At 40.2% G+C, this 27,822-nt stretch overlaps 1 protein-coding gene across 1 annotated transcript; it reads left to right on the forward strand.

Annotated features, from left to right (window-relative positions):
* Positions 1-533: 533 nt before the first annotated feature.
* On the forward strand, positions 534-27,822 carry depdc1a (DEP domain containing 1a). Its single transcript, XM_057840125.1, has 12 exons — positions 534-745; positions 5,491-5,756; positions 5,860-5,998; positions 6,291-6,400; positions 6,481-6,611; positions 12,973-13,020; positions 13,149-13,286; positions 13,586-14,530; positions 15,552-15,724; positions 20,279-20,455; positions 20,592-20,798; positions 26,909-27,822. Exons 1-12 carry the CDS (start codon positions 698-700, stop codon positions 27,041-27,043), a joined length of 2,517 nt encoding a protein of 838 aa, XP_057696108.1. The 5' UTR covers positions 534-697; the 3' UTR covers positions 27,044-27,822.

Consider the following 27,822-nt stretch of genomic DNA (forward strand, 5'->3'; position numbering starts at 1 on the left):
CAGAATTGCAGGGTTGCCAATACTTTTGGCCAGCACTGTACACGGGAGGGATTTTACATGATGTTTTGAATTCAGCCTCTAGTGGAAATTCACGGTACTGCTGGGTAAAAAAAAAAAAATCCCCACCACTGGCTGTCAGGCATTTTCACGATTTTAAACGCCTTATTTCCCAATGCAGAGACGTTTTCAATTAAAAAATATTCAGCTTTAGCAGCGTTTCAATGCGTTTATTGGTGTTTACTTCAAATGTACGGGATTTTTACGTGTACTGGATCAAAGATTAACAAACGTAATGCATTTGAATCGAGCCGTGTCTTTAACCCTCCTCTTTTGCGTACGTACATTCAATGGTGAATCTAACGGTGCACGTGTTAATTTTTTTTCTTTTTCTTTTTTTAAATTATTTTTATTTTTTTTAATTTTTTTTTTAACCAAAACGAAAATATATTACAGGACAGATGGTTCCTGGAAACGGTATTTTGGTTGTTACGTCAACCCAAATGATGTGGACATGTGACTTTGTACTTGTCCAATCCTGGGGCAGAAAGTCACGGCTCGTAATTTTGAACAGACGGCGACAGAGGATGATTAGTTTTGTTGAGATTCAACAATACGTCTGCTACTCAAACATTTGTGACACAATATTTTGACAATGAATACGCATTGAAATGACATTTTCTGACATTTTGGGATAAACATGAGTTCGCATATCATCACCCCTGGGCCATACCGAGCAACAAAGCTGGTAAGTTCACGTTAACGAGCTAAATGTTTGCACGCGAACTGAATGGTCAACTCTTCGAGTCAATGCTTTTCATGTCGCTTTTAAACAGAGAAATTGTGAATTTATACTACACCCTGGTGTTTGGCCTGCTTGCTGTCCGTTTTTGGACAGAAATAAACTGAAGAAGACACACTTTTGATTAAGTTGTTGACGCGTTGTTTGTCATTCACATTTAAATCCGGATGTTTGTGTGAAGAAAGACTGCCTCGACAAATAGACAAAAAACTGACTAGCTGTGACTGTGTCATATAGATAGTGTATTTCTTTAAAGTATTTTATTGGGGGGGAAATTAAATCGTCAAAATTGATAAACTCTTGAATTTACTTAAATTAGGTAATACAGTAGGGGTTGTACAAAATATCGAAATGGTGATATATCGTGATAGCTTACTTTGTATCCCAAAAACAGGGGCGGACTGGTAATCTGTGGGTTCTGGAGGATCACAGAACGGCCGGTGCCCTGGACGGCCGGCGGCCGCCATTCATTATGCATCACTGTTTTTATCCCCCCTATCCTCTGATTATCGACAGTTCGCATCCAATCCGACAGGTGGCAGCAATGCGCCTGGTTTTTCACCGCCAATCTGATAGACTAGGAACGACGAAAGCACAGAGCAGCCTTTCCCCATAGGCCCCCCATAAGCCTTCATTGGTTCCTTCCTTGTGGAAGCAAAATAGCGACGAGTGTTAATGCACAATATGAATGATGGTGGCAAAAAACTGAAAAGAGCAGGGTGGCGCGGAGAAGGTTAGAGAGAAAAAATTAAAGAAACTGGAGAGTGAAGCATTAAAATGTCATAAATCGACAAATATTTTCGCAAGCAGCAGTCTGGCTGCAACGGCCACGTCGGGTAACAACAGCTCAGCTCCCGGCGATGGTGAGAGGGAGCTGCAGCCGCTCTGACGTGCAGACGGTGCTGGGAGAGAGAAAAGAAGAGGGAGGGGGCAACGATAAACTGTTGGAAGTTCCCCAGACAAGCGCAGGGCAAGTAAATTGGGATGAAGAGGGTTACTTGCTCTGTAAACTGGCAATTGTTATCCATCAGGTAGCTACATTTTAAATCAAATAAATGACAATTAAAGGTTTAGTGCCAGCTAGTCGATGTACCCGTTTGCAATCGTGTCAAGTTACAGTATGCTAGTCCTACTATCCCTCTCCTAAGAAAAAATATTTTAGCCGTAAAACAATGTATGCACACGCAGCATAGCAATATTAATTCAGAAGAAATATAACAAAATATTAATAAAATGAATGGTTTTACTTTAAAGTTTAGGTAGTTAAATTGATGTTATATACATTATTAATCATTTATATATCGTTTTGTTTTCTGGTTAATACTTTCCAATGAAGTTTATGTATACAGGATTTGTCTTGAAATGTGTATTGTATTTTCATTGAAATTTATTATTTGTATGGCAAGATTAATTATGGCAGGGGTCTCCAAACCGGTCCTCAAGGGCCGCTGTGGGGCCTGGTTTTTGTTTTAACCGATCGAGTACCGACAGTTTAACCAATGAAGTTTCTGCTAAAACAAGCAGCACCTGACTGCAATCAACTGATTACACTTGTAAGACACCAGATTGGTGCAGAGGTTTTGTCTTGTTTTGTTGGAATGAAATCCTGCGCCCGCCGCAGCCCTATGTGGAATAGTTTGGAGACCACTGAATTATGGCATAAACAATGAAGTCATTTTATAGACAGAGATCTATAGAGATATATTATAATCAATTGGATACATAAAACTTGCTTTGAAAAATAAATTCTTTCATTTGTTTATTCAGGTTGATCATAGAGCTAGTACAGAAAATGAATCCAACTCCAGTTCAGCCTTGCAGTACTTTGAGCGCCCGTAGTCAGACAGTCACAGTCTAGACACATTTTCTTCATTTTTCTCTCAAAGTGCACGAAATTGGTGCATTTTACAATAAAATGTAAAAAAAAAAAAAAAAAAAATTCTCCCGGGAGGGGCATGTTCCCGGACCCCCCTATGGGGTCTGTGTTTCCCTTCGTATAGCGATTCTTATGGGCTGGGCTGAGTCAAAGTCCAGGGCTGCTTTTTAGTCCCAGTCCGCCCCTGCCCAAAAGGTTATCGATATGCTCCTGCCAAGAAACGATATATGGTTTTGAAAAGGCGTCAGTGTTTAAAAAACAAAACAAAGAACTAACTAGTAGCTGCCAAAATCTTCCACCATAATAGTGTCTCTGTTAACTCTATGGCTGCTATTGACAGCACTGGACGTCCAATCCATTTAGACTAGGAGGGGTGAATGAATGTCCGTTGATTTGAAACGAGAGCATTCTCGGCTAGTTTTTCCAATTTTGAGGGCATTTAAAGGTCACACCCTGTTGAGTTTGAGTTACTGCCTATTCATTTGGTGAGATTCCCGGGTCATTTCCTGTCCTGTAATTTAAAATCAATAGGAAGTCACACTGAAAGGCCCCCAAAATCAACAGGGAGTGACTGAAAATCAACAGCAAATGACCTAAAATGCCCACAAATGAAACTCATCGGTTGCCATTGACCACAATAGACGTCTGATCCGTTTGAACCCTTCCAGTTCAAACTGATTGGACGTCTACTAATGATAAAGTCATTCCAATTCACAGCAGAAGGATGAAAAGAGCTTGTTTTTCTGTTGATTTGTTGTTTTGGAGAATATCCTAGAATTATGGCTGCAGCTATCGATTGTTTAAATAATAGATTCTTTCAATTAGTTAGTCCGAATAATCGAGTAATCAGATTAGGAACATTTAATGCATTGCAGAATAAATTTTAGGAGCTGTAAAACAAAGGCTGGCTAAGATTGCACTTTCAAAATGCGATTACAAAATAAAATTTGGAAGTTTTTTTTCTCTCTCTCAAAACATGGAGAATTGCACTTTCATTTCACAAGAGCATGGAAAATGAATGAAAAAAGCAATAAATGCATTTAAAATCAAATTGAAATACCTGAGCTTCGCCTAAAACGGTATTTAAAAAAAAAAAAAAAAATCAAAAGACAACAAAAGAACTATTCGTTAGCTTGCATAGCAAAAGTCTGCTAGCTTAAATGCTCCTTTTTTTTTTTTAACAATGTTCTTAATAAATTGTTCAAAAATATTCCCATTTTTAAAAAAAAACTGCTAAATATAACCCTGAACTAAATTACAAATGCAAAAAAAAAAAAAAAACTTATGTTGGTCTTAACAGAGAGCAGCTGGATCCAGCCATGTTAGATGAGTTATGTCATATTCACTGTTGCGACTAGATGGCAGTCTGTCCACCCAAATTAATAAAACTAAATGCAAACACTTTCAAAACAAACCATTGCAACACGCTCTAAACAAATCCCTGAAGCAACAAAATTTGAAGCTTTTTTGTAATCCCATTGCTCAAGTTAATCGATTAATCGTTGCAGCACCACATATAATGATTTCCTGACCAATGTATTGATAATCGTTGTACCGCCATATCATGAGATCGTCATCTTGAGCTTTGTATCGCAAATCGTATCATATCGTGAGGTGACAAGAGGTTCCCACCCCTATAATGCAGTACAGTATGTGAATCAATTTTTATAATAGGCCATCATTTTTTCAAACAGCCTCATCCGTCGAATACTGCAGTTGATATTAGAGCTGTCCCGACTAGTCGACAAAGTCGACGTCATCGATGACGTAAATCCGTCGACGAGCACAACATCCCGTCGACGGTTAATGAAGGGTTAAAAAAAATATATGCGTGGAAAGTTCAGAATGTCGGATGCTCTGTATGCAAGCGGGGAAAGCGGAACAAAGCCAAAAAAAAAACGCACCAGAGTGTCCAAAACATTGACTTATTTCAAAGAAACAACGGAGGGTACACTCTTCTGTCCTGTCTCTTCAATGCCAAGCTTGGCTGCACGTCGGCCGTGAATAAACACCTCAAATGCCGTCACCCAGTTTGTAATTTTTTTTTTTTTTTTTTTTTCATTTTTTGTACACCAGAGGGTGCTGTCGCCTTACTGAATAATAATGTTTCATTGACAATGGGCCCATAAGTGCTATTAGTATTGTCCTTAATGCTAACTGAAAGGTTTATTTCATGTTATGGTTTATTTTATGGTATAGAAAATTACATAAGGTTAAATAGTCATAAATATATACAGTATATACAGTGATTGCACTCAAGGGCGAGATTGTCAATGATAAGCTAATAAATTAAGGTAAAGGCAATTCATTGATATATAAATAAGGTTTCAAAGGAAAAAGGTGAAAAGTTTTTGTTAATTTCTAATTGTGTTGTTTTATTTGTGTGCACCATAGCTCTTACGGTGTGATTACATCAAGGATTGAATAAAAGTTGTAAACCATCAGTTTAAGAGACCACCTTTTCAATCGGGATGCTACACTATTTAATTCTATCAGCATTTGAACTCATTGTTTATTTGTGATTTATTATTGTTATTTACGTGTTTATTTGTACTTTAATAAATAATTTAAGTGTTCCAATATGTTTTTTGTGAATTGATAAGCGTCAACAAAAATTTCATTGCTAAATTAGTAAACAAAAACAAAAACATTTTTTTTTTTTTTTTTAATTGTTAGATTAGTCGACTAATCGTAAAAATAGTCGGCTGACTAATCGGGGGAAAATGAATCGTTTGGGACAGCCCTAGTTGATTTAATATATGCATTGAAAATAAAAATAAGTACTTTATTGTGGTTTTTTTTTTTTTTTTTTTAGTGGAATGAAATAACTCGTCTGTTCCGGGCTGGTATGCCCCTGAAGAAGCACCGGCAGAATTTGAGAAATTACAATAACTGCTTCACGGCGCTGGCTGCTGTGGACTGGCTGCACCAAATGCTTTGTAACAACAGCAACTTTGGCCCTGATGTCACCCGGCAGCAGACGGTTCAGCTCCTTAAGAAGTTTCTAAAGAACCATGTGATAGAAGACGTGAAGGGCCGCTGGGGCACAGAGGATCTGGAAGAAAACAACACACTTTACAGGTTCTTAATTGCCTAATTTTCTATTTTGGATTGCAAGCCATTCATTTAATGAATTGTATTTGCTGTTATGACATCATTAATTTATCCATTTCCTATTTCATAGGTTTCCATCTAGCTCTCCACTAAAGCCCATTCCTTGTCCAGCTGTGTCATCAGCTTCCAAAGGCATCAAGAAAAAACCTTCCCTTCGAGACAAAGAAGGTTTCTTCAGGTTTAAGAGCATGAAGAAAAATGAACAGGAAGTAAGCAAAACCGTTTACAAAGGCTTTTCTGATGCCAGTATTTAAATATTTCATGTCTATTGCATTACTTTTGTATCTACTTTGTTTATTCCAAGCACGTTTGAGGAAGATGTTTGTCAGAAATGTGCCCGGTAACACAAAATTGAAAACCCTGCTGCAATAATATTGGAGATATAATCAAAACACACCCAAAAAATGAATCTTGTGGACTGGCAGAGTCAAAATTCAATACAATGAAACTGCATGCTCTGATATTAAATATTAATATTAAATCTTTATCTGCCAATGACAGGAAAATTGCCAAACGGAGGAAGAAAAATATCCAGGAGAGCAACATGTACAAAGAAGAGAGCTGACAGGAGATGATGAACAGAATATCTGGAGAGATACCACTCTGACCCAGTAAAAACACAAATCACGATGCCGAACTTATGAAAAAGAGGACCTTTATCCTAAGGTATTGCCTCTCTGTTGTGTTTCAGCCTGCAGAAAATTCTGGGTATTGAATCTCTTCATCAATTGTTGGACCACCGTTCTATAAATCCTTACAACATCATCCATAATATGACAAAAGTCAACAAGCATGGTGTAGTCACCCTGGATGACAAGACCGGTAGGTTCTAGCGTTATCGGTGTTTATTAATTAGGGCTGTCAAAATTATCGCGTTAACGCGCGGTAATTAATTTTTTTAAATTAATCACGTTAAAATATTTGACGCAATTAACGCACATGTCCCGCTCAGAAAGTATTCTGCCTTTTGGTAAGTTTTACAGCAAGGCTTTTTGTGCTGTCCAACAGCGAACTCTTGTGGTCGCTTTGCGATATGGTTTATTATTTTCTTCTTTTCTTTCTTCATTATGGCCGCACGACGTCTCGGGCTGATAATGTTGTGCTTATATGATCCTTGGACAAGATTTGTCCGTAAGTATGGTTGTTGTAAAGAATGTACATATTATGTTAGTAAGCGAAAGGTTATATTTTTTGTATGAGACGCTTTTTGTTTATGTTTAGTGAACCTGTATAGCGTGCTAAGCTAACGTTGTTGCTAATGCAATGCTTGTGTACTTTTTTTTTGTAGTTTTACGTCGGTCTAAAGAGGACAATGGTTTGAGGCCATTTTACAGGCATGAAAATCTCTCACCTTTTGGCGAAATTCGCCGTTTTGAAGTCAAAAAGGATGACCTACGTGAATCGTGTAGATCGGAGGAGAAAACTTTTAAGGGGGGTGGGGGGGTTCGGGTGTAGGCGTGTGCCGGTTACCTTCACGGTTTACCATGCTATGAAAACGTGGCGGTTACAAAACCACTAAAATTTTCCGTCATACAGTAGTACGTATTCGTTATTTTTCATGTGTCGAAAATGCAGCCAGAAGTGGCTTGGCGCGGCAGCACTTACCCCTTCCTCTGTTTGATGGTGCGAGTGTAAGTGACGCTATTCCAGCAAACCCAAAAAGAAACACTCCAAACGCAAGGCGTAAATTCTTTAATTTATTGATCTCTCAAATCGTGGTAACTGAAATATACCAAATGAATACATTTAAAACGTTGTACAATCGTATTTTTCCACGTGTGAGTCGCTTCAACAGTTTAGCTTCATGAAAAAGTTCGCCAAAAACAAAACACACATTTTCCTTTCAAATTCAATACACAAAGTTACTAAAAACTTACAAAGACGAATGATAGGCAAGGCTTAGTTAGGAGAGCAACTTCATTGAGGTTAATCACAGCCGCTGAGAGAGAATCAAGTTTGTATGTGGGGAGGAGAAAAAGAGCGTCAAAGATCGCTAATTGCGACAGATGATCTTGTCCTAAGAACAAATTCACGTTCGCTGGACGAGGTGAGGTCTCACTCCCAATTTTTTTTTTTTTTTTAGATGAATGCATTCGCCAGCATATTGAATTTGGTAATGGTTTGAATCGTTTTCATATTTTGCGGTATGACAAAGTTACTGCCGTTTGTCGCAGCTTGCGTTGAACACTGCCAGAGCGTCCGGTGAAAAAATAGCTCCCGTTAAGGTAGCGTCAAGCTTGTGTATTTAACGGTAATATAAAAGCAGTGTTGTCAGTAACGCGTTATGTGACTAATGCGTAACTGTAATCTGATTACTTTCTTTCAGTAAAGAACAATCTAACGCGTTCATTTTTCTAAATCAGTAATCTGAGTAAAATTACTTTCCTTGATGCCTGTGCGTTACTATTTTGTTATTGCCTCATAATGTATGTAGAATGAAGAATACTGTAGTCATGGGAGTGACATCACATGTCACATTTTCTAATCAAGGATGGGAAAAAAAGGGTCACGTGTATTACCATGATGCGTGAGCCGTGAGCGCTGGGAGTTTGCGGCCAAAACAACACAGCCTTGCTTCCCCTCCAGGATGCAATGAAATAGGCAGGAGATGTACTACAAACGGCTGCATTTGCACACTGGAAACACAGCCATTACGTCACATTTTTGTCCAGTAAAGATGACAAAAATATCTCCGTGCGCTGCGAACTTTGCGCTGGCTCAAAAAGACTGTCGACCGCTATAAGCATCCAATTCAAGCACCACTTTGAATTACAGCACAACAGGTAACACGAAAGCCAGGACTTTTTGATACTGCTCGTGCTCAATCCTCGGTTCAAGCTCAGTTGTTGTTGAAGGTTTTGAAAGCTTAGGTTTAAAGAAATTCTAAATATCCATCTTGCCTCCTCAGCTGTAGTTTTGGCTAAGCAAGGCAAACGGCTGTCTCTAAGGTGCTATCGTCACATGATCTGTTCGAAAAATAATTTGGACCCATTATGAAATAGTTTGAAGGATTCTTGTTCATTTAATTCATTTTTGTTGTTTATTTTATTGCTCTCAAACTTTTATAGACAACATTTTAATGGCCATATTCAATGGTCTTTATTTTAAAGGGGAAGCAGAATTTTTTAGATTAGGCTTAATCTTTGAGTTAGCCGGGGTTTAATTAGTTGTTGGAGTTGATTTGAACAAATTCTGTGCAGTTTGCCAGTTATTTGTTAGTTTCAGGGGTCCGGAGTGGCTAAGCTAGTGCGAGTCAATGGTGGTTGAAATCAACTCCTTCAACTAATTAAACCCCCGCTCAAATATTAAGCCTTATGTGAAAAATTAAAATGGTCAAATTCGCCACATGTAGGACGTTTCGCCGACAAGAGGACATTTTGGCAGAAGGCCGGAACATATTTCCTCCACACCTTTCTCACCTTTTTAACCCCTGACCCATTTTCATGCCTGATTTTATTAATAAATCAGATGAAAAAGGAAGAAGTCTAATTATTAAGGCGTCGTTCACTAGCTGTCTAGCTTTGGAAAAAGTCGACGCTTCGGAGTGAGGACAGCATAGACAGATTTAAATGACAGTAGAGTGAAATGCCCACTACAGTCCTTATGTACTGTATGTTGAATGTATATATATCCATCTTGTGTCTTATCTTTCCATTCCAACAATTTATTTTACAGAATATATATATCATTTACAGAAAAATATGGCATATTTTATAGATGGTTTGAATTGCGATTAATTACGATTAATTAATTTTTAAGCTGTAATTAACTCGATTAAAAATTTTAATCGTTTGACAGCCCTATTATTAATATTTCCTCTTGCATTATCTGCAACAGTAATGGATTCATTCTACCAAAAAATACTTCACCTTTTTGACCAATCTGGTGTCTTAATCAGTGATCAGTTGATTGTAGTCAGGTGCTGCTTGTTATAGCAGAAACCTCATTGGTTGAACCAGGGCTGCACAAGTCTGGTTCTCGAGAGCCCATATTCAACTTGTTTTCCATGTGTTGCTCCTCTAACACGTCTCAATTAAATAATCAGGATTGTTATCAGGCTTCTGCAGAGCTTGCTAATGAGCTGATCATTTGATTAAGGTATGTTAAAGGAGGGAGATATGGAAAACAAGCTGGATGGGGGCTCCTAAAGACCAGACTTGGGCACCCCTAGTTTAAACTGTCTTTGCTCGATCGGAGGGACGAAAACCAGGACCCACAACGGCCCTTGAGCACTGGTTTGGCGACCCCCGATATAGAAATAGAACATAATAACATAATGGTACAGTTAGGAATGGGAACCTCTGGATACCTCACGATACGATACAATTTGTGTTGCAAGGCTCACAGTAACGATCTCACAATATGGCGATTACAACAATTATCAATACATGGGTCAGGAAATTATACTAGGATACAACTAATAAACCAAAAAATAAGCTATTTTCATCCTTCTGCTGTGAATTTGAATTTATCACTTCATTCACTGCCATCCCTCATAGTTCCAACAGATTGGTTGTCTATGGCTGTTAGTGGCAATTAATGCCAGGCAATAAGTAATTTTTATTTTTTATTTTTTAAATTTTCCCTTCAGGCATATTCAAGGGCATTTCACGTCATTTCCTGTTGATTTTTTTGGTCACTTCCCTTATCTTCCTAATTATTTTGGGTTACTGAAGAGGAAGTGACTTGGGAATGTCCCAAAATGAATAGGAAGTGACTCAAAATTAACAGGTAGTAAACTGTAAATGCCCTTAAAGTTACCTGTAAATGCTCACAGAAGACTGGCTGGGAATGCTCTGTTTTCAGTGCTATTGATGGTGCTAGATGTCCATTCCAGTCAAAATGAATTGGATGTCTAGGGCCGTCAATGGCAGACAGTGAGCTAACGTTCCAATGTAAACTTTTAGTAGCAACCTCCTTCTTTTTTTATTTAACAGTGACACCTTTCAAAGTGAAAAACTGGTTCTTGGTGGGAGCATATCGATAACCTTTTGGGCTACTAAATATCGCAGTATATCACCTTTTCGATATATTATCACACCCCTAATAAAAATACAGGTTGACCCAAAAAAACCAAACTTTTGGCCATTCCAATAAAACCAAGATTGATGTATGAAAAATGTTAAAGTAATTGAAACCTTAAAACATGCCATTTAAGAAACAATGATGGAATTTTCTTTCTTTTTTTTATTTTTTTTTTATAAAGTTTTTAATTGGCGTCCTACTGTACGAATCCATTCTTGAAATCTGTTGTTGAGATTCCTCTTTGACTAGGTTCATACCGCAGGTCTTGATGCCCAATTCCGATTTTTTGTCATGTATTTTTTTGGCGTGCCCGTTCAGACTGCCTTTGTCGATTGAGCCCGTTCAAGTATCACGCATGCGCACTAATTTGCAGTCCGAGATGGACTGTGCAAACTGACCCGCATGTGCAGGAGCATCGAACCAAATGCTGGCTCAACGACAACTGTGCGTGCAATACGCACACGTACAATATACGGACAGTTTGCCCCGATTCTCGGCCGTGTTAGCAATCTTGAAATATTGCTTTGGAGCACACTTAATCCCCCCAGCCCTCCTCTTTTTATAATGACTGTTATCAAACTCGCCTCATCCCTAAATGCCAGGTTCAAGCTAGGTGCTGACGCTAATGCACAGCTCCATCGCTAACATAGCGCCCGGTCTCTCTAGCTCTTTGCTGACGTAATTGCTGCATGAACTCCAATTCTGGGGACTTGACAGTTCAAACCACAGCACATACGAAAGTGACCTTGATCGGATTTGAAATGGTCCACTTTTATGCAACCTGTCTTGTTCAGACCTTATAGTTAATACCTGACTCGAATCAGAAAAACACGAAAAAAATCGGATTTGTGCATTATGACCTGCGGTATGAACCTAGCCTTTGATTCCTCCTCTGAGCTGGGATCCTGTGAATTTCATCATGAATTCACCATGGTTACTAAAATGGCAGATTGTTTACATGCTCAAGATCACTGTTGTGGTGTATATGCAATATGCAAAAATTTCCAATTTTTTCCAACAATGGTCAAGAGCATGTTTCAAGAATGCGTTCATGCAGGAAGACACCATTTTAATAATAATAAATAAAAATACATTTTATTTTATAGAGCCCTTTTACCGATGCTCAGAGACGCTTTACAGTTGAAACAAAGAAAAGGCTCACACAACGTACGCACTACAAAACAATAGAGAAAAGAATTATAAATTAAAAGCCAGTTGAAAAAGGTGAGTTTTTAACAATTTTTTGAATGTAGGAAGATCAGAACAGGTGCGGATAGCTTTAGATGAGCGGAGGTGACTGGAGGGGGTGTGGGGACAGAGAAGGTCCGTGAGGTAAAGAGTAGCCAAGTTATTAAGTGCTATGTATGTGAGAAGGATGATTTTGAACTGTATCCTGTGTGAGGTGGGAAGCCAGTGCAGTTTGTGGCGGACGGGGGTAATGTGATTCCTATGGGGGTATGGGTGAGAAGGCGTGCAGCGGAGTTCTGGGTACACTCTTGAGCAATGCAAGTTGCCGGATGATTGTACAAACGTCAAGGAGTCCGTCCATGGCATTTCAGACATTGCTAAGCAATAAAAATTGACATAAACTGTTGCCTGAATTTTGATTTAGTGGGGATTACACTATACAGAAATTGGATATATTAGCTAGCACAGCAGATCCTAAGTTGGTCCAGCACACATGCAAAAAATCGTGACTATGGCAATTTCAAAATTTCGATGTCTAAATTCACGGTTTCGATGTAAAGTTAAACCTTTCAGCCCTACTACACAGGATCCATGTAGCTTTTAACAGCTGACTGTCAAAGCTATGCTTTAGTCACACAGCATCTACATCCGGCAGAACTCAACACAAAATTGTATTATTTTGATGACTGACTCTAAATTTGGACTGCCATGTATAAAGTGAAAAAACAACTTTTGCAAGAATACATTGCATGTTCCCTCATGAGCCTCAACAGCATTTTGATTATTATTTCATTTGTGAATAAAAATTCATCAATTTCCATTTCATCTCGGAGACTAGCCATGTTAGGCAATAGCACCCTATGTTGTGGACTGAAATGAAAAGATACTGTACATGATCCTTTTAATATGAAAATTGTAATGAAAATTACTTGAACGGTGACTAGTGACAGCCAATTTAAACTTTCCATAGATGACCTTCCTCATTGGGTTTTGTCAGCTATGAAGAGCCTGGCCAACTGTGAGTAGCAGTGGAATTTACAATCAATTACCATACTTATTTATCCCTCATGTACTGTAGATTACATTATGACTTGCTGTAACAATTCTTCGTAGTTTAACTGACAGTATCTTTCTCTTCATATCCAGGGCCCAAGTATGACAGTGCGCAGCCGTCCTATCCAGGTTTTGAAAGGGATGTTTTCAAAACTGTGTCGGATTACTTCTACAGCCTTCCACAGCCATTGCTCACCTATGAGTTGTATGAACTATTTATCAACGTCCTGGGTAGGTACTGCTCTCACTGGGTTACTAGATCTTTGTGTTCACCATTAAAAAAAAAAAAAAAAAAAAAAATCATGATGGACTGTTTGATGAACATTTTAACTGTTAACAGAGGTTTTGGTTCGTCTCTAAAAGCTAACGGTGTCTTTAGTGTTTATGCTTTTCCTATGTGCTTGCTGTGTTGTCTTTGGTTCTTGAACAGTAAAAGTTTGAACTAACTGAAGCTTCTCCCTTCCCCTTTACTGTCTGCTTGCACTGACTCTGCCTGCACCACTCGGCCCTTTGTCTTTCTCTCTGTCTAGTGTACTGTGGGTATGTTGCAGCGCCCGCTCTGCAGCAAGGCAAACGCAAGAAGCACGATCTTCCCTCAGCTCCTCCTCCAGCCAAGGCATCGTTTCGCTCAACGGAGTGTCTCCTGCTGTCACTTCTTAGACAGAAAACATGCGATGAGACAGACTCTCCCATGAGTGAAGTGCTTGGAGGAAAAGTTCAATCACAGCTGTTGAAGGGAACCCCTGTGGGTGCAAATGGTGCACAGTTAGGAGGCAGTTACATGAGCATCACCACTGCTGGTTCCTTGAAGAAACAAAGCAGAAGCTTCTCATTGGAGACAGTCCTAGATGACTCCACCCCTTTGACTAGGAAACAGATCTTTTTATCCAATGACAGCCTGGCATCCTGCTCTTCTAGTATCAGGAGCAAAGAGAGCAACTGGAAGACAACTCACAGTTGTTTAGATTTCACTTCTGCATCAACAAAATCATCGTTTGCATCTGTAAACACTCCACACAGTTTCACAAAGCATTCTGTGCCTGCACGGAGGCTGCACACTTTGCGACCAAGGAGTGTGGGCAGCTGTTTGGACATAGTTGTAGAGACTAATGAAGAATCTTTTCAGGAAACCAAGTGGCAAGGCAGGACTACCAGCTGCCTGAATGTAAACATTTCAGAGGACCAACATCACTCCCATGTTCCGACACGCCCTCTTTTGTTATCGTCCAAAACTCACTCTAGTTTCTCATCATTTCCAACCAATTCATCTTCACCCGACACTTCTTCAGAACCTAGTGGCCCCCAACTGGCTTCCAGTACATCCAATCTTTGGACCATGCCAGCGCCTGCCGTTGTCCGCCGTTGCTTCAGCTCACTGGAAATGTCTAAGATGCCTCGACCTACTTCACTGTTCAAACCGTCTGTCTGTGTGCCTACTGCCAGAATGCAGCATCCCGAACAAAAATTTGAGCACAGTAAGACCTCTTCCTCTCCCTGTCTCTGTGTCTGCTAATGTTAACCAAACTAACTCAATCTAACATCTAATAACAACTAGTGTTCCAAGTGCAACTGAGGAATGCAACTCTTAATCGCATAATAAAGAGATGCGTTAAGTTGCATCACTTTAGGTCTTATGCAAGTTTTTTTGGCAGGAATGGCCAAGAGCTAGTAAACACAGAATTCATTCGGAAAACAGGAGTAGCTCAGAAAATCTTTTTCTGCTGCGTAGTTGCATAATGCTTGACAAACATTTTATGACAAAACTAAAGCAGATACCAAGTAACAAGAACTAATAGTTCTCAGGGCCTTTATGTAGAAATTTTATTGTAGACTATGCTAATAGAGTCCTACTCATTTCATCATTAAGTGTGTTTCCATTAGTTTTTCGCAAAAATAAAAGCGATATTTTAAAATAATTGATAAAATTAGGATTTAAGTGTGCTTCCATTGGAGGCTCTTTTTGGCAAAAGCCTCATTAAGGTTTTACCGACAGGAGGTGGCTGTCCAAAACCTGTTGTGTGTGGAGAAATGATTATGGACTGGGTAGTGGGTACGTCATGTCCTATGGAATTCGAAAAAAAAGTGTTTCCATTGGGCTTTTGAGATACACTATAATATCGGAACATCTAGGAAAACCCACCTCATGAAAACAATTTTTCGATATGTCAGTATTTTTTCAAAATTCAGGCGTTACCATTACCGGATATTCATTGCGAAATTTTATTTTTGCGAATTGCTAGTGGTAATGGAAACACAGCTATTTACTGTAGTTGATTAGTCTGTCATCCTTCAAGCATCTATTCTGGTTTCGCCATTGGCGATGTGTCTTACTGATGTTTTCCTCTGGGTTGCATCATTTCTTGGTGCAACACAAGAAAATCCATGCAAAAGGGAAAACCCAAAAAGACTGAGGTTCTGCATAATGACTCTAATAGTGATTTGTGATACAATACCTGTAGGGAAATTACACATTCCTGTCTTTTTGGATTTGGTTAGGGCTTCCCCAGCATCAGACTGAGCGAGTGGCCATTGAGGCCCTGCAGTTATGCACCCTTCTCCTACCCCCTTCCTCACGAAGGAAGCTGCAGCTACTAATGAGGATGATGTCTCGCATCAGCCAGAATGTGGATATGCCTCGCCTTCACCCTGCCATCGGCACCCGGACACTGGTAAGAGAGAGAAAATCAACACACAGTTTTCACATTTTGACAACACTTTGGCATTTTTTATTTGACCTGTATACTGACAGGTGAATTTTCATTTGTTGTTAGCTTTATTTTTGAGATTATTTTGATGACATTTGATCAGGTTTGCAAGACAAAGTTAATACATACAAAGCCCTTTTTCAAGCTACACTATTTTAGTTCAGTGATCCCCAACCACCGGGCCGCAGACAGTGGCGCATTTGCTACCGAGCCGCAGAGGAAAAAAAAAATTTGTTAACGACTGCAATCTGGCCTGTGACTCTTGTCACATCAATATCCCTGTCTACTTTATAAACTAATCCGTGTAAAGCTTTGTGTAGGTTGCCATCTAGTGGTTGACCGCAATAACTGGTGTGTTTGCACACCTAGAGCAGCCCAGTGCCAGTCAATGTAAACAGTAAGTTTAGCTGCTGTTGGATGTGTGCTGTGGGCGGCGAAGTCTTTGGACTGCTTTTTTTATGGGGAAAAGGCCACCAACTGAGCCAGAAGAGGAGCCTACAACCAAGTCCCTTCTGCATAATATGTGGCTAAAAGCTAGAAAACGAGGCAAGAAAAGCGAATGCACTGAATCCATCATACCTCATGGCGAACCGTATTGCTAAAGCCAAGAAACCTCATTGTGGTTGCGACCACGGATATTATTTTTATTATTATTATGATTCAGCATATGGTGAGTGACATTTTCCCTGCACTAAATAGTCATTTTTAGCCCCGTCATGTTATTTTATATTTACTGTCATTTTGTGCCACACATTGCCATTCCGTGAAAATGCCCACATCGCACCGGTCCGTGGTGCAAAAAAGATTGGGGACCAATGTTTTAGTTGATTTCATTTACATTATTGTATGAAAACTGTAAAATAGTGTAGAGCACATGGGATGTGATTTAGAAGACTGATGGCATGCCACTGAGTGCCAGGTTCTGGTATTGACCTTTGGCAAACGCCACCTCCATAACAGCAATCGACCAATCATACTTCCTAGAAACAGTTGTTAAGTGAGCATCATCCGACAAACTCTCCGCTGCCCCCATTGTCTAATTGATTCATTTGGTGGTTTTGAGACCGCCAACTGCCATAACGAAAAGGATCGACAAGCTGCGGACAGCCAAAATGGTAATGCGTTATGTCTGTGCAATTTTTTTTCCCCAAAGCCGAAAAAACTGGATTCCAAAGGATTAAACAATCTGGACGACGGTGTCACTTCCAGCTAAATGTCTCTAGAATAAACAAGCAAACATACGTGTTCTCATAGGGTAAGCTTAAGCCAGTACTTCTCAAATAGTGGGGCGCAGAGCGATGCCAGGGGAGGCGCATGTGTCCTCGGGGAACATGCTTGTTTTTTTTTTTTTTGCCGTACTGGAATGACGTGTACTTGCACATCCACTCAGTGGGTGGCAGTGGCGCTCTCATTTACAGAGTGCGTTCAGTATTTTTGAACTAAGGAAGAGCACTCAGCACACAGAAAACAGATATGAAGAGCAGTGCGCCGCCGCCGTTTTCGAAAGCCGTTTTCCGACCGGACTCACTCACGCAGCGACCCACGGTCTTCTCGGGTTCTCACGTCGCCGCCCGAGAAGTGCCATTTTCGGCTTGGGAAAGTCACGTCGACCGCCCTCACCTACGGTTCTACCTCGGCCGCCGAGAATGCGCTTTTTTCGTGCCGTTTGCCTTTTAGCTTTGACTTTTAATACAGTGTGTGATGAGGAAAGACCACTGTTTACTGTGTCCAAAAATATTTATAGCGGACAGCCAGAAGCCAAATCAATTAAGACGCCACTTAAAGACATTCGACCCCAATCTCATTGATAAGCCGCTTGATTGTTTTTCAGCGAAAACGTGCCGAATATTGCCAACAATCGTCCTGCTTTGTCAGTGGTATATCAGTAAACCAGTGAGCATTGATCGCATGCTCATTGCAAAATAACTCCACACCATTGCAAAGGAGGTAATACTGAGTGTGAGCAGCAAAAATAAAAACTGTCCTTCTGTCCAAGGACACTCTTTTTTTTCTTTTATTCACTTTTGTCTTTTTTCGGTCAATTTTTTTGGCATATTGTCCTCATGAGTGAATGTTTCTAATCAATTCGAATTTGTTATTATTTACTGATTTTATTACATTTTATTTTTCTGTATCAAATGGTCAAAATGTACCTTGAGTGTATTTTTACAGTTTGAACGTTGACCTTTTTTTTTTTTTTTTTTTTAAATTCAGGCAAATTGATGCTCGTCAAGTCTTCTCTGTTACAAACAAAACGTTAATAAAGTTATACTTTATTATAAGTTGATCTATGTTACTTTTTTTCTTTATTAGAAAAAAGGACACAGTGTTAGGCAGATGCGTATTTATGATAGTAATTTTATAGACAAATGATACTATTTACAGTGGCGGCAGATAGTTTGGGGGGGGCGCGAAACATTTACGTCTTGCTTGGGGGGGGGGGGCGTAACAGAAAATAATTGAGAAGCACTGGCTTAAGCTAACGTCACAGGCTCACTAGCTTGCTTAACTTGCTTTAGTAGAGGCAAGAACGTCCATAAAATTCAAAGTTGTAGTTAATGTTATCGAATATACGGTATCTTACTCGGTGGTCATCGCTATAACATCTAAGTATAGCTGTTACTTTAGCTAAAGTTGGTTACCTTCATGTTTTCGTTCGGAGAGTGTGCTAACGTTAAAGCAATGCTACCTCTTTTATGTAAACATAGCGTCCTAATTAGCGCCTTGAGCTTGTAGTTTTTATTTTTCATGTAACATTTTGTGAATGGACATCTTAGTATCCCAACCTTTTGCCTTGCTGTAAGTGGTTTGGACTTGATAGCTTGCTACAATTTTGTATATCTTCAGCATAGCCTTCAGATGCATATTGTACGAGGGGCATTCAAAAAGTAATGCACTCAAGTGCATTGCTCGTACAGGATTTTACCAATCTTGTTTATATTTCGCACAAACATGATAGCACACACCTTTTTGCGATTGTTATATGTGTTTTCTTATTTTCATATTTTTAAAGCTTAAACTAGCTTTCAAAATGGCTGCCCCTCTTAAAGCTCGTCAAAAAGTTCAAGGCCCAAAAGTCAGCTGGCAAAATTATGGCCACTGTTTTTTGGGATTCTCAAGGTGTAATCCTTGTGGTTTTTTGCCCAAGAATTTGACATGTTCGGCCCAACTTGGACATGGCAAATGTGCTCCTCCAGCCTGACAATGCACGTCCTCACACAAGCATCAGGACCATGGAGGTCATCACTTCATTTGGATGGACTGTCATACCACATCCACCATATTCTCCTGATTTGGCACCTCAGACTTCCACCTCTTTGGTCCAATGAAAGAAGGACTCCTGGGCAACCGATATGGCAATTACGACAAAGTCAAGAATTGGCTTAGAGATCAACCGGCTGAGTTCTACAACACTGGTATACATGCCCTCATTCATAGGGGGACTGTAGCTCTTGAGAGAGGTGGAGAAGTAAAAATGTAATCCTGACACTTGTACCTTTCTTTTGATGTATAATACATGTTGCTATTATGATTTGTTTGTACATAATAAAGTTGGGTGCATTACTTTTTGAATACCCCTCGTAACTTAACCTGGAAGACATTGCACTGGTTTTGCTCATGAATAAATTAACACTCCGGTCGACGTATGCCTGCAACAGCTTGTGCGTTTGGAGTCACGAAGCTTGTCAGGTTAGCAACTGTAACTAAGGGGGTGGGGGCCAAAGCTTTTGCAAAAGGTTTATTGGGGAGGCATGGTGGCCATTTGGTTAGCACGTCTGCTTCACAGTTCTGAGATCAAGAGTTCAATCCCGGGCTCCGGCCTTCCTGTGTGGAGAGTGCATGGTCCGTGCCAGCGTAAGTTTTCTCCGAGGACTCCGGTTTCCTCCCACATCCCAAAAACATGCGTGATAGGCTAATTGAAAATTCTTAATTGTCTGCATTGTTTGAGCGTGAATGGTTGTATGTCTCATTGTGCCCTTCGGTTGACTGGCAACCAATTCAGGGTGTACTCTGCCTACTGCCCGTAGTTAGCTGGGATCGGCTCCAGCACCTCGTGAGGAAAAGCTGCATGAAATTGAATGAATTATTGGGGAGCATACTTTGTCCCAGTCTTGTAATGTTGTTCCCACCACTGCCTTCTCATCAAAAAGTTTTTGTCCATAACCATTTTAATTTTTGAAAAACAATGGACTGCTGTTATTGGGAGGTTTGTTTAAAAAGAAAAATTGAACTATAATAAACCGTTGGGTTTTTTTGTGTTTTTTTTTAAATAGCAAAATGTGGGATGAATATCTGCCTAATAGTTTAAAACTTAGAACTAGCTTAAAAAGTGTTTGGTGGGGGTTCAAAAATGACCGTATATTAAAAATTATAATACATTGTTCTCCTGTTGCAGGTTGGTCTGAAACACTTTCTCTCACAATGAACAGGGCTAATATTCATATTACCTCTAGATTAGTTTGTGATGCCTGTGACAATTGTAACCTTTTGGACAAACTTTTTTTCCCCTTTTTTCAGATGGTGCACACTTTTTCAGGCTGCGTTCTAGGCAGTGCCGAGGAGGGTGATTTGGATGAGCTCTTGGCGACCAGATTGGTTTCCTTTTTACTGGATCATCAGCAAAGTATCCTCTCAGTCCCTGAGTATCTGGTCAGTGCCATCAATGACCATGTGGAGTACTTGCGCACAGCACAGGTACAAAACCTCTAAAAATATCCCAAAAATAAGAATGTATAACTTTGGTTTTGCGTTTCATTAATTCATTGCGCGATTAAAAAAATGGGGATTCCTCTCATATTCATCTCATCTAACTCTGGCTTCTCCACTACAGGTGCCAATAGACGACATCGCTAAAGTTAATGCTAGCGACCCAGTGTGCGCGCCGCTGCCAATGTATACCTTCTGCCGTCAGATCAGTGGTGCTGAATTTGAGCAGCAGAAGTTGTCATGTTCCCAAAAAGCCATGGAAGACTTACTTGAAATGTTAATGACCGACCAAAACATAACAGAGAAGGACAGACGCAAAAAGTTGAAGCAGGTAAAAATATAGCTTTGTCATCAAATTTTATAACTGTTATAAAATAGGTCTGTAATAAGGTTTTTTTGTGAGTTTGTGTATTCAACATTTATATGGTATATTAAATGTTTAAAAATCACTTTTCCCACAGTTGTATTTTGGCCCAGGACAACTGCAGTACCATTTACACAATAAGTACCGTATTTCCCACACTATAAGGCGCACCTAAAAGCCTCCAATTGTCTCAAAAGCCAACAGTTCGCTTTATAATCCGATGCGCTTTATATTTGGATTAATATTGAGTTTCTCATGACATGACATTCTCTTTAGTGCAGCTTCATCTAGTGCAGGGGTGGGCAAACTATTCCACAAAGGGCCGCAGTGGGTGCAGGTTTTTGTTGCAACCCATTAAGAGGACACCTTTTCACCAATCTGCTGTTTTACAAGTGCAATCAGTCGATTGCAGTCAGGTGCTTCGCATTTCTGCTGAAACCGCATTGGTTAAACCATCTGTGCTGGGTCAGTTGGAACAAAGACCAGGACCCACTGCGGCCTCGAGGACCGGCTTGCCCACCCCTGATCTAGTGGATGGACAATGCAACCCCAATTACTACTACTACTAGTACTGGGCCTTATAATGCGGTGCGCGCAATGTTTCCTCTAAGCTGCGCACGGACTGTTTGCACATATTCCGCGAACACGAAAATCTATGCAGCGCACAAAATAAAATTCAACAGAAACGTAGTATCACTAGGACTACTGTCGGCACCGCAGGGATGTGTCAGCACGACACTCCTATAGACCCTACCCACGTGACGTCACAACTCCGTCCTCCTGACTGGTGCCGCCCAATTGTCCGTCAACACATCGTGTTTACCTGTTACAGCTACGTACATTCCTCCTTATTACGGCGTGTTTTTCTGCTCGTTAACATTAATAATCAAAATGGTGAAGGCGTGTGTGGCGGTCGGTTGCAATAACAGAGAAGATAGACGGAGAGACTTGAAGTTCTACCGGATTCTGAGAGACCCGGAGAGGAGAGAGCGAGATGGGCTGCTGCAATTCGACGAGAAAACTGGGCTCCAAACGATTACCACAGATTATGTCGTCGTTTTATATCTGGTAAGATGCATTTAATATATATTTAGAGGGTTTTGGGCTGACAACCACAATTAAGATCATTGCTAGGCTAATCGCCGACAACATACACGTATGTATGTAGTGAGAGTGCTATCGCTAAACCATATAAACATTAAAAGCCCTAGCTCCATTGACAAATGACATGAAATACATTAGACTTGACAGTGGATATTAGCAAGAACAAAAGATTTTGAATTGAAAATTTCGTAACTCACCTTTCCAAGCACAAGATAGATTCCTGCCGAATTTTCGTGGACGAGGACCTGTTTCACCCAACCAGCAACGAAGTATTTATAAGCCTCCAAGCTCTTAAAGTTTTTCAAACTTTCGTGACAATAGGCCGATTTTGTGTGGACAAGATAGTTGTAAATATCAGGGTAGCTAGCAGATGTCAGGCAAATACGGCGAGGACAGCGGGTCGAAAAACATCGATTTAGGCATCAAATATGGATCTGGCGAATGGATAAACTGAAGCTTTTCCACATAACTCCTTTTATGCAACGCATCCAGTGAGTTTACGGCATCCGAAAGCACTGGGTCTTCCATGAAATGCATTATAAATTGCTCGATCAATTGAGACCATTGATCATACAGACACAAAATGACGGACAAGGGGGCGGAACAATACAGCGATCACGTGATTTTGTGACGTCGGTGGGTAGGGTCTATTGGTGTGTTCGATATGACAACGCAACGCTTCCATTGGTGCGTTTCTACACTACGATTGTATATAGCTGTGTGGTGCATTACCTGAGTGAGCTAGATGCCCGGTGCTGATTTACTGAAGTAACATCCCACTGCCAATCTCTGCAAGCGCTACAGTATTATTTAATTTTAGAATTATATAATCTAGTTAATTAGACCAACAAAATTGTTTCCTGTAACATTTTGCAACGGAACTCGATGAACAACAGGTATCTAGCCAATAATATGATACAGGCCACTTCACTCACACTACGCAGCCAATCATAGCATTGACAGTGTTGTGCGTACTTGCCTTGCCCATACACGCCTTGCAGGGTTAGCTAGTGAAGGAATCTGACCTTTTAGCCAGATTGCCGGAATCGCTCCAGCCGAATTGCCGGGCCAGCGCTAGCGCAGATCCAACAATCCGGGCCGGCGAGAGTCCGACAACCCGGCCAAAAAGGCCAAACTCCCCTTGCACTCACTCCATTTTAAAAGCTGGAAAAAGGCTTCAAAGCACAAGTTGACAATTTATTCAGGTCGACAGCGATCTAACGGCATGGCAAAATAGCGACGGACCCAGGCGAGGATTCAAGTCACCATATCACAAGTCAACAAAAGGTTCCGGAGAAAAAATGACAAATGCTTATTCAAACATCTAGTCTTTTGAAGGCTCTCGCGGGGCGGGCCGTGGGCAGAAAGAAGGGTGTGTTTAGGATAATCTTTTATCGCAGGTTGGGCTGTTTAGTTTGTACGTCAGTTGCCGAGTCAACGTTACTGGGGCAACCGCAGTGGGAGATTTTGCCCGCTTCAATGTCAAAGGGGCTGTTTGAGTCTTATCAGTCGCGTTATCAGTTGGATATCGGGCGTTCTCCGGTGTTCCTTGTGTTGGGACAGGACGTCCCGCCATTTGTTCTGCACTGTCCGGGAGAACTGATTGCGAGAGTTGGTGGTGCAGACATGGGCTTCTAAATCTCTTGCCCTGTCAGCATCAATCTTGTTCAATTAGTTGCATGACTCACACATTGGGCTTCCGTGATAAGAAGGTGTCATATATCTCTGCCCTATATTCTGCTTGTTTTCCTTAAACTATGGTATAAGTGCTATTTATTTTATATTGGGTGTTTTAGAGTAATACAAACAGTCAAACAGTAAATACGAGAAACGATACTCTTCCCTGATTGATCGTATTAAGTGTTTTAGAGTAATGCAAACAGTCGATCGGTAAATACGAGAAAAGATACTATACCCTTGGCTGTACTAGCTAACAAAAGTGCAGCTGAGTTAAGAGACGCAAATGCTAACCCCTTATCATGGCGAAAGAAACGGGCAGCGATACTACTCAAGCCAAAGGAAAAAAGATGGGTATGTGCGAATCGAAGACAAGCGTTTTTTTTTTTTACTTTTATTTTATTTTTTTTAACCTCTCCTGTCTAGCTGCTTAGACACAGAGAATAGGAATCTTGAGTGTCCTTATTGTCTGAACAGTTTTAATGTGGGATTTTGATATACAGTACCGTACTCCCATTGTCACAATTGGACTTTACCCAGGCCAAAGCAGGACTCTTCCTATGTTTAAAGCAGGACTCGCACATATGCAGAAACATGATCGTACACGCTCAAGAACGAGATTTTTGTCTTTTTCATTTTAGGCAGGCCAAATCAATTATATCAAAAGTAAACTAATGAAAATTGCTGTTGTAATTTCATTCTTTTAATAAGCCATGCAACTTGCTATGATCCAAAGTTTTAAACAGGCATGATACTGGTGTGTGGCCACAGCGTACACATCTGATACTCCTCACACTGGTCTTCAGTGTGCTCAGGGAGCTTGTGTGTCTGCTCACACATTAAAAAATCAAGGGAACATTGGGTTCGCCCTATGTATGAAAACAGTTTTAAAATAGGCCATTAAGTGAAGGTGCGCCTTAAACTCCGATGCGCCTTATAGTGCAGAAAATACAGTCTGTTTCTGTATTTTGTAGAGCTGGGAATCTTTGGGCACCTAACGATTCGATTATGATTACGATTCAGAGGCTCCGATTCGATTATAAAACGATTATTGATGCACCCCACTCCTTTTTTTTATTTTTATTTTTTATATTTATTTTTTTTATTTGTTTTGTACATTAGTTCCAAAATTGTTCAAAAATCCTCTCAGGCTAAACCAAACTACTATTTCAGTATCAAGTTAACATATAGCAGTAAACAAATATACAAAAATAACAGTAAATAAAAAACTCCAGTCCCCATTCTATATCAGCAGCTTTAAACTACTTTCAATTAATTTAATGTTGTGAATCAACCGTTAAAGTTGTTAAAATTGCTCCTGTTATTCCATAATTTCTCTTTTGTCTACTTTCAACATGTAAAAGTTTTAAAACTATTTTAAAGATAGATTCAAGTCAATATTTTACCGATTTAGGAGTATTTTAGATAAAAAGTTAATTAGGTTCGCTTGGAAGGTTCGCAACAACAGCCTTGCAGGGAAGTATACTGCTTTAAGATGGCGGCCGTTACTAACGCCCGCATCTAGTTTTTTGTAGATGTGCTGGTAACGATACCGAAGCTATAATGCATCTAGTCCTATATAAATGATATCTACCGTAACATAATGTGGCTTGTAGCAGCTTTTCGGCAGCAGTCAAGTATGTTGTTGTTTTTTTTTTATCTCGTGGCATGAGTTGAGCTAGAGCCGTGAGTTGAGCATTGGCGTTACCCGAGGGGCCGGGTAATGAGAAGCATGATGTTTAGCTACTCTCGCTCCGTCCCTAATTGCGTACCGAAGACCGCGCGGCGCGCTGAGTGTGTCGTACTTTTGCTTTCCTTGGCATATTTCAATAATCGGAATTTGGATGTTTGTGAATCGTTCTCGAATCTTCCACGGCCGAATCGCGAATAATCTAAGAATCGGAAATTTTGCACAACTCTAGTATTTTGTGCATAAATTATTAGAAATTTCATGGGAGGGACAGAATACAGTATATCCAATGTTGGAAAAAACCAAATTACTTGACTTATCATTTGTGGCCATTTTTTTTTTTCGTAATGGGAGAATAATTGTGATATTTGGTCACAGCGAACTGCGCAACAATTATTTAATTGCTAGCCTAAAGCCTGAGTTATGCTCCCGCGTTGCAGTGACGGCGCAGCGACTATGGCGTCATTTGACATTCGATGGTTCTGCGGCCAGCTGACGCGTTGCTCTGTAGTTCACCGCCAAGCCACTAGAGGGGTGTTGCGTTATGTTTGTACGGTTTCGGGGCATGCTTGTTGACGTCCTCTTGTCTAGTTTAACGGAGAAAAAAAATAATGCAAGATGGAGCGCTTGAATGTGGATCTTCAGCTCATCAACACTGAATAAATGTTGTTCATACAAATGTTGAGGCGCAGGCTACGCAGAAGACTGTTTCGAGGCGATCTGACCAACTTTTGATGCCGAATAGAGTTCTAGCCTTGGGTGAAAACCAGCTAACTGTGGCGGCTAGCTTCATACTGGTGTTGAGCACTGCGTCCAGCGTTTTGTCCAAGGTCTGCAAAGCCCTCCAGCCCGATTTGTGTGCCGTGTCCTACAACCAGCCACGTGCAAGCCATAGCAGATTTCTGGCGTCTATGGAACTTCCAAAACTGCGTTCGAAGCCTTGATGTTAACGTTATCATAAAAGCACCGAGGCAATCTCAATTAGTGATTATGTATCGTGTGTGAACTGTCAGTTGTTGAAAATTAAACATCAAAACAACTCTTTTGACACCAAACCTGTGCTTTATTCTTCATGTACTTGAAGTGTGACACGTAAATAAGTCGCAGACTTACAGCAGGATATGTACACAATAAATGATAAAGTGCACCAACCAAAAATACGACATAAAGTGATAAAAAGCTGGCCGATTTTGGCCGACTGGGTCACCGTTTCGTGTGGCCACTCGATTCCGAACACACACGTCTCGGTGGTTCTTCCATTTTTTTATTCAACCTTGCCATTTGGCAATCTTTATGATGCCTTGACAAGACTTGCTCTTCGATGATACGCCCGTCGGCTTGGTCCATTTTTGCGTGTAGAAAAATGTTTTACAATGGCGGTGATTTCGCGCTGAACCGGTAACAACAGTCTGAGCGGACCAATCAAAGTCCATTTCCCCTACGTCATATGCGTTGACGTGACGCTAGGGTTTGAAAAATCAATAGGTACACGTCAGGCTACGGCGCAGGTCTGACGCGGAAGCATAACTCGGCCTTACGGCTTCTCTTGACTATCTATTTTCCTTTTGCAGGTAATTTTTGCATGTTTTAATGTTGTCATCATCAGTTTCAGAAGCAGTACCCTGACATCTACAGTCAACGGTTCCCCTCCACAGAAAAAGCCAGGAAGGCTGACAACAAACCAAAGATTAAAGCTCCGCTGCTCATCAGGAAGACAAAAACTTTCAGCATTAGAAGCTAAACTGCCTGTCATGTTCGTTGCACTGGAACTGCACTCACATTGGGACTGACAGAACATCTTTTGTTACAAAGGAAAAATTTATCGGGGGTTTTTTTGTGTGTGTGACACATCTTTGAGAGAGGTCAAGTCAGGTTGACAGAAGTTTTAGTTTAGGTATTTTTTTTTCCCCCACACAACATTAACTATCCATGGTAGATTTGTGTATATGCATGTGTACGCCATTTGGGAGTTTTAATTTAAATAACATTAATACTAGGATGTCTGCTTGAAAAAACATTTTCTTGTGAGAAGTGTTTTTAGATACTAAACATTTAGAAGACTAAATTGTTCATTTTCTATAACTGTCGTATAAAGGTTTTAGTCGTTTCCTGAACTGGGAAAGGATTTAAAATATTTTTGCTGACTGCATGTGCATTTTGCAATGGGTTTATAAAAGGCCAAAAAGCTAGTTACAGCAAGTAATATATGTAAACAGTGTCCCATAATGTACTTTTAAGACGTAAAAGACATTAGTTGGCACCTGCTTTCTCGTGACTAAGGTATTGCCTTAAGCATAATCTTCAAACTTCATGAAATATTTATTGGTCTCAGCCTATGTGAAGTATTAGTTTACCGTGATGTTTGTCTCTTATGCACTGTTTCTGAAAACCTAGTCTATGCAGTTCTACTTGTTTCTCTCAATCTATGCAATTTCAAGAGTAATAAACACGTTCAGGTGGTATATCATTTTTTTAAAATTTTTTTTTTAATGTATTTTTGTTGTAGCCACAGCATTAAAG

Source organism: Corythoichthys intestinalis, chromosome 7 (assembly GCF_030265065.1).
Source record: "Corythoichthys intestinalis isolate RoL2023-P3 chromosome 7, ASM3026506v1, whole genome shotgun sequence".
In the NCBI taxonomy this organism is placed as follows: Eukaryota; Metazoa; Chordata; class Actinopteri; order Syngnathiformes; family Syngnathidae; genus Corythoichthys; species Corythoichthys intestinalis.